We start from the raw sequence: 8,332 nt of genomic DNA on the forward strand, positions 1-8,332 counted from the left end.
AATGATGATTATGAAGACAATTAAGATAAGAAAAATGCTTGATAAATATGTTTTTGTTTAAGCTACATTGAAGAAGAGTATCGGAGTTTACGAAATCTTTAGTATCCCTTAAATTTTTAAAGTACTTTAATCTTAAAATATAGTTAGCCCTTTTCACTATTTAATAAAATTTATGATATTCTTTATTGTTTCATTTCATATGGCATTTGTCTGATTTAATATTATTTTTATTTTTAATACTAATTTACAGAAAAGTACGGAAACGAAGAAAAAATTATACTAAAGATAACCTTATGCTATAATGCAATGATGAATGGCGGAAGATATACTAAGGAAAAGGAAATTGCTTGAAATGAAGATTCCAACTGCGTTTGCCGGGAGTCGAACCCGGTCTATTGCTTGGAAGGCAATTATCCTAACCGTTGGACTACAAACGCCTGTTGTTGCAGTTTTCGAGTAAAACTAATTTCAAATATGTTAATAGACTTTCTATGTCCCCCATAATATATTGGTAAAAACATCTCTCCACCCCTCTCAATTGGGAAAATTGGCCCTTCTCAAAATTTTGAATAATTTAATCCTTATCAATTTTGAAAAGCAGCAAATAAAAGCAATTAATCACAATAATTTTTTTTTGGAAATTATATATAACTTTGATTGATTAATGTTGTTATACCATCACCTGGCTCAACACATGGCACTACAAGAAGACACCCGAGGACCGCTCAAGTTCATTCTAAATATTTTTTTTATAAATTATTAATATTTTTATTTTTATTTTGAATCTTTTTATAATCTTTTTAATTTTTGAATTTTTTATAATTTTACACTCATATAAAATGAATTTGAATAAATGTTTGTCTAGAGTTAAATGAATCCGCACAATAATTTGTCAAAATTCATTCTAGATGTATATATTTTCTAATTTTTATTTTTTTATAGTTAATAATTAAACCGGTCAACTAACAAGGGAAGAGTTTAATTAATTGTTTTTGTTGGCACTAATAGCTCGATAAGGTAAATTTCTTTATAACCTTAATTGATTTTTATTTATTTATATCTTAAGCTTAAATTATATAAACTTTTGTCAACTCTAAAAGTTGCTCCCAAATCTTAACAAATGCAGCTGCCACAAAATAGCTTAATATGTTTGATTTTATTTGGATTAATGATAAACTATTGCTTTAACTAATTTCAGCATTATTTATTGAAAAAATTAGTTTATAAAAAAACTTGAATTAAAAATACAATAAAATATAAATTTTAAAACTTTTAAATACTTTAAGTTATAATTGAATAATTCTTCATTGAGTCACTCTCCACTTTTAAATACGAGGATAAAACGTTTCAACACATTCGACTCATGTTCTCTTGTATTAACAACAATCGAGTTAAGAATCAATCAGCACATATTTATAAATTTGAAATATATTAATAATTCATATTAAATCGCTATGTGTTATTTTCTTTTTCATATTTATATCATATATTATATAAAGAAATGTAGTTAGCTTCCAAATTCAAACAGCTCAGTAAAATAAAACCCAAATCCAATGAAAAGACAAAATCGCATTAATGGTTTAGGCTGTAATTTTGTGCTTGGATGTATATTATTTAATTGACATTTATATTTTATTAATTTGCTCTTGGGAATTAGATTGTTTACTGCTGTATCGTTGTCCTGCTTGTTCGCTTTGCTCATTAGTTTATTCGGATTCGCGGCTAGGAAGGCGGTCTTCGCCACTGCATTTACTGTGACCACTGTGGTTAACAAGTTCCTTACAGTTATGATCAATGTGTTGATTTGGGATAAGGATGCCACACCTTTCGGTTTGGTTTGCCTCCTCTTTACGCTGTCCGGAGGGGTTCTTTATCAGCAGTCAGTTACCGGACCACCACCTCGTGATTCAACAGCATCCAAGCAAACCGGTGATGCGAGTGATAACGATGAACATGAAGACAATTAAGAAAAGAAAATGACAGGTAAACATCACTGACATTCTTTGTTGCTTCATGTACTAATCATTTATCAATCATTGACAATTGAGGAATATGCATTTTCTTGGTTTCTATATTGGTATAGCTATTGATTATTCCATCTCGGATTAGTTTCAGAGACTTATTCAGTTTAATGGCATTATCATTCTTCATACCAACTAATCGAAAAAAGAGAAAAAATTTTGAGACAGATCAAATTTACTACTTTTGTTGAATGCTATTTATAATGATAAATCTTAATTTAAATTGATAATATAACTATAACATTAATTAAATAATAATTGATTTAAAATAATATATATTATTAATAATTAATATACTCAATTGTGTAACTCAAACCAATAAGAACTCTATTACGAAAGAAATTTATTGATATGATTTTATCTGATATTTTTAATCATATAGTTCAAATGAAGAAAAATTCTATTATTTTAAAAAGAATTTTTATTTAATGCCGATTTAGTAATTAAATGAACACTAAAAGATATTATCGTCGGTTCAAAAAATTTTAAATTCTTACTTTTATATATATTATAGATTAAGACCAGCTCAAAAATAATGACAGTTTGTACCAAATAAACTAACTAAATTATGTTCAATCTTCACAAAAACCAATGCCAGTGTAGATACTTTCAAAGTGTTTAGATACTTGGTACTTTTTTTTAGAAAATTAATCACTTCAAATTAGAACGATAAAAAAGAGAAAATGAGAGAGATATGTGTATGTTAGTTCAAAATTATACATTCAATTTTTTCCGGTCTACCAAGCAAAGCATTGAGTAAAAAAGAAACAATGTTGATGTCAATATTTAGGGATTAGAAATTTCAAGTTACAAACTATGTTTTAAAATTTTAAAAGAAGTTATTAATTTGAAATAATGTTTTAAAATTTTAAAAGAAATTATTAATATGTAAGAATAATATTTTTTAATTTTTTATTATTTTGTATTTTATATTTTAAATTTTGTAAATATATTTTAATTCTTTAAAATTATTTTTTACAATCATAATCAAATCAATAAAATATATAATTCTTAAAAGTTAAAAATATTATCGTACTAATTTTATAACAACCACATCATTTCTCCATCACAAAATAAACAATTAATAAAATTAAACTAAAAATACAAACACAATTAGTTGATACTAAACCATAAAGCGAAAGGAAGGATGAGAAAATTAAGATAAATATGAATAAAGCTAAAAGTTGATACATATCAAACAAACATCCCATATGAAGCCATTTGATATATCCAAAGCAAAATCTCACTTATTACAATTACAACTGAAATCCTAATCCAAATAAAGTAAAAGTCTTCCGTGCCCTGCCTCAACCTCTGCTTCATTCTTCCATCTCCATCTTCACATTTCATACATGCAAAATTTCCAACCAAAACCCTGCTTTTTTAGAGAAAGTTTAACAACAGACACAGTCTCTACTCTACTCTAAAGGGAAACATAATATGAAATCAAATCTGATAGAGGAATTACAATTTTACCACATACCTCAATCTTCATTCATTAATAACAACCTTTTGGATGTGAGCAATTTTGTGCCAATCTTCACCCCCATTTTCTCTGTATCTTTTGCTCAACTCCGGACATCTATCAATTGTCAATTCTCTAAGGTTGGTCAGGCGGTCTATTCCCTCCGGTAGAGCTGACAAATTTCCGCAATCCTTAATCTCAAGTTTCTGAAGAGAAGTGAGATTCAATAGCCATGATGGTAGAACGAACAAATTTGGACACCAACTAATTTGTAATTGCTGCAAAGTGGAAGAAGATCCTTGAAGAAGCAATCGTGGCAAATCTGTTAAGGCATCTGATCCATCCATTAAGAAAGTTTTAAGGCTCAACTGAAGGTCGTTGTCTTCTTCCTCTTCTGCTTCCATTTTCAAATTGATTTGAGCGCAATCAACTATTACAAGGTGTTCTAACTTGGTTAGGAATTTCAGGCTCCACGGCAATGAGACAAGTCTAATACAATATCTCAAGGCAAGTGTCCGAAGTGACTTCAGATACTGCATTCCTTCAGGTAAACATTCTAAGTTGATACACCGAACCAGTTTCACGTATTGAAGAGAAGTCCAACATCCTGCTTGTATTTCTTTCAAATGCGTAGCTTTAATGGTTATTACTAGATGGCTAAGCTCAATCAACCTTTGCAAGCTGTCAGGCAACTGCTTCAAATCAGTATCTCTCAAATTTAACGATTGCAAGCTGCGAAGCTTATTGAAAGACCTCGGGAGTTCACGTATACGGCTACATCCATCCAAATCAAGGTCTCGCAAGTGCTTTAAGGTACCAATGGAATTCGGTAAAGCCGTCAATGGTAAACCCCTTAATTCTAATGCTCGTAGATACTTGAAATTGGAGACACAGAGATTTATAACTGATTCATGAATAGCCTTTGATTCCACTAAAGCATCTTGGATGATTATTGTTCGAACATTTTTCATTTCCTCCAAAACATGCGGAACTTCAACCAACTTCTCATCACATAATAATAAATGTCGAACATTTTCATCAACCGTTTTTGTTTCGGAATTCACTATTTTACACTCTTTTTGAGACACATCTAATGCAAGATCATGTACCAGATCATGCATTTTGAAGGTAAACTTCAAGCGAAATTTGTTCTCCTTTTGGATGAGGCACCTTGACAGTAATTCATTCAAATATCGTTTGCCAACATCCTCCCACTCTTGATTTTGCTTCGGATGCTCAAGGAGTCCATTTGCCATCCAAAGACGAATGACATCGTCACTCAAATAGACCTTATCCTTTTTGTACAAGGATAAAAAAGCAAAACATCGTTGCAAATGAGATGGCAAATGATTGTAACTCAACTTCAACACTGGTAAAATATCGTTTTCATGTTGGTCAAGTCTCCATATTTCACTGTCTCTTATATAGATCCAATCAGATTCATCCGTTTTCTGAAACAGTAGGCTTCCCAATGTTCTTACTGCCAAGGGAACCCCTTTGCATTTTTTCACAATCTCCTCCCCGATTCTAATGAGATTTGGATAATGTTTCTCAGCACCATCATTAAAAGCCCATTTTGTAAATAAGGTCAAACAGTCTTCAAGAGGGAGACCTTTCAATATATAAGGGCGATTGGGACTCATTATCGAGGCCACGTCCAAACTCCGAGTGGTGACAATAATTTTGCTTAGAGAAAATCCATCCGTCGATCTCAACAAATTTCTTAACTCAACCCATTTTGCTTGATTTTCATTCCACACATCATCCAGGACGAGCAAGAACTTCTTATCATTCAAAAGGCTTCTCAAACGAGCTTGCAAGCCGTCAAGTGTTGAATCATCACATCTTTCTTCTTTATTTACAGACTGAATAATCAGCTTGAGCAATCTAGAAAGATCAAATTCCTCAGAAACACAGATCCATATTTTCAAAGGAAAAAGGCTAGTAATTTGGTCGTCATTGTATACTAATTGAGCGAGCGTGGTTTTTCCTAAACCCCCAATTCCAACAATGGGAATGACAGGGACATTTCGATCCTCACTTGGTTTCATCAACATACTAATAATGTTCTCTTTATCCTTATCTCTACCAATAACATCAGAAGAATCCACAAAAGAGATGGTCTCTCTGCGAAAAACATGTCGGTTGTCGCTACACTGTCTTAGTTCAAAGCTTTTCCACTCAGTGGCAAGTTTGCCTAGTCTCCCATTGATGTCTTTGATTTTATGACTCATTTTTAAAGAGAGTGAAAGAGGCAAACAACAGGAACCTAAAACTCGCACCTTTAAGTTGTTGATATCGGGATGATTGGTAGCGTCCTGTTTGCGGAGAGCTTCACACTTGAAATCGTCAATAACGTCCTCAGCATCGTAAAAGATGCCTCTGAGCTTCCACATACAGAGGCGCAGCTTTTCATTTTGGTGCTGTTGCCGCTCGGCATCCAAGAGCACAGCTTTAATGCTGATCATGGTGTCCTCCAGCTTTTTCAGATCGGTTTTAACATTAAACGCCAAGCGAATTTCTTGTGCAGAGAGATGGACTAGTTTTTCCAGAACCCTTTCTGCAATATTGAACAGAAACGTTTCCGCCATAATTGAATTTCTAGAGCAAAGCTTGAAAGATTGAGGGGAAGGAAGGCAAATGAATGATTGAGGCACTCAATAATGATTTTATTTCTTGTATTCATATCGAAGTAGCCATGCGTTAAATTTGTGGTTGTGGTTCAGCCAAATGTCTGCTTTTGATTGTTGACTGGAACTTAACTACGCTGTGTTGATAAATTAAAAAATATTTTATTTAATTTAAGTTACATATTAATTATTTATGTTTAAAATATTATTTTTAATTATTTTTGTTATTATTTTATGAAGAAAATGGTCATTGTACATTTGACATTTAAAACTCATTTTAACTGTCATATTAGATTATTATTTGGGAAATAATAAATTTTAAAAGGCAGAGTAATGATTTCGTAAAAAATATTAACGTAAGTAATAAAATATAACATATCAAACAATACTAGTTGAAATGTAACTTGAATCAAATTAAAGTAATTATTTTGATAATTTATCTATTAAAATATTATTTAAATTAAATTCATAAATTATATATGGTAATATAATTTAAATATTTGTTTTGGATTGAGAAGGATTTTTTAGGTTAAATGGGGAAATGTTTGAAAAATAAAATTTAAGCCTCTTTTCAAACTTAAAAGATAAAGATGGGTTTCTTTGAAGTTTTACGAATAAATTAAATAAATATAAGTCTTCTTTTACCAAAATAAATATAAGTTAGATAAATAAATGGTTTGGATTTATAAGAGATTTATCAACAATCTCTGATCTCTTTGGTCTCTTTAAAGCATCATGGATGATTACTGTTCGAACATTTTCATTTCCTCCAAAACACGTGGAACTTCAACCAATTTCTCATCACATAATAATAAATGTCAAACATTCTCATCAACCATTTCTGTTTCGGAATTCACTATTTTACACTCTTTTTGAGACACATCTAATGCAAGATTATGTACCAGATCATGCATTTTGTTGGGTCTGTATCTTCTATCAAAATTTTCATCTTTTTGTTAAAAGTTTAATAAAGAGCAGCCCCAACAGTCGCCCTCTTGTCATCATTTCATCAAAACTATTACTACCTTTATTGGATTAAAATAATAGTTTAAGTCACAATGAAAATTTAATTTTTTAATTAAAATCAAGTTCTTATAATATTTATATTAATAAACTTTAATTAAAATTATATTTATACTTTGTACGATAGCAGTCTAATTTGTTTCTTGACTTTCAACCTATTCATCTTCTTCATTATGTTCAAACTTGATTTGCTCTTAAACTAATTACGAGAACATTTAACAATCAATTTTACTAAACGAACAATCATGAAACATGTCCACAATTTAGTTCTATAACCTTGCAAACTAGAAGAACCCAATTTTAACCAACGACCTCAACCGCTTCAAATTTGATTGCTATTTTCTTTAATGAATCTAACTAACTACTTAATTGCACATACCAATGTGTTCTTTGGTGTATCAAATCTGACAGACAAGTAATATCTAGTAATAAAAATAATGAAATATAACATTTATAAAAATAAAATAATTTATTAGATAAGAAAAATGCTTGATAAGCATGTTTTTATTTAAGCTACACTAAAGAAAAGTATTGGAGTTTACGAAATCTTTAGTATCCTTAAATTTTGAAAGTACCTTACTCTAAAAATATAGTTAGCCCTTTTCACTATTTAATAAAATTTGTGGTATTTTTATTATTTCATTTTATTTCGTATATGGCATTTGTTTGATTTAATATCATTTTTATTTTTAATATAATTTACGGAAAAAGTGTGGGAAAAGAAAAAAAATACTGAAGATAACCTTATGCTAAGTGCCATGATAGAAGATAAACTAAGGAAAAAGGAAACTTGAAATGAAAAACCCAATTGCGTTTGCCGGAGTCGAACCCGGGTCTATTGCTTGGAAGACAATTATCCTAACCGTTGGACTACAAACGCCTGATGCATGTTTCGCAAGTAAAAGTAAATTTCAAACATGTTAATAGGCTTTCTATGTCCCCCCATAATATATTGGTAAAAACATCTCTCCACTCCCTCTCAATTTTTATATTGAGAAAATTATTCCTTCTCAAAAATTTTGAGCAATTTAATCCCTATTAATTTTAAAAAGCAATTAATCACAATAAATATTTTTTTTGGCAATTATATATAATTTTGATTGATTAGTATTGTTATACCCTCACCGGTGCAACACGTGGCATTACAAAAAGACACTCGAGAACGACTCAAGTTCATTCAAAATATGTTTTTA

General features: G+C 30.4%; 1 protein-coding gene and 1 non-coding gene across 3 annotated transcripts; both read right to left on the minus strand.

The window, feature by feature from the left end:
• Positions 1-366: 366 nt before the first annotated feature.
• Positions 367-437, minus strand: TRNAG-UCC (transfer RNA glycine (anticodon UCC)). The gene has a single exon. It is a non-coding gene; the product is annotated as a tRNA-Gly (tRNA).
• A 2,642-nt stretch (positions 438-3,079) lies between these two features.
• On the minus strand, positions 3,080-6,216 carry LOC108461685 (putative disease resistance protein RGA4). Of its 2 annotated transcripts, none has more exons than XM_017761593.2 (2): positions 3,505-6,216; positions 3,080-3,358 (listed from the first exon to the last, which is right to left on the minus strand). In XM_017761593.2, exon 1 carries the CDS (start codon positions 6,075-6,077, stop codon positions 3,513-3,515), a length of 2,565 nt encoding a protein of 854 aa, XP_017617082.1. In that variant the 5' UTR covers positions 6,078-6,216; the 3' UTR covers positions 3,080-3,358; positions 3,505-3,512. The 2 variants fall into 2 exon arrangements, with proteins under 2 accessions (XP_017617082.1, XP_017617081.1); XM_017761592.2 differs by having other exon boundaries at positions 3,080-3,396; positions 3,505-6,215.
• Positions 6,217-8,332: the final 2,116 nt, after the last annotated feature.

The sequence above is a fragment of the Gossypium arboreum genome, unplaced genomic scaffold (assembly GCF_025698485.1).
Source record: "Gossypium arboreum isolate Shixiya-1 unplaced genomic scaffold, ASM2569848v2 Contig00776, whole genome shotgun sequence".
Classification (NCBI taxonomy): Eukaryota; Viridiplantae; Streptophyta; class Magnoliopsida; order Malvales; family Malvaceae; genus Gossypium; species Gossypium arboreum.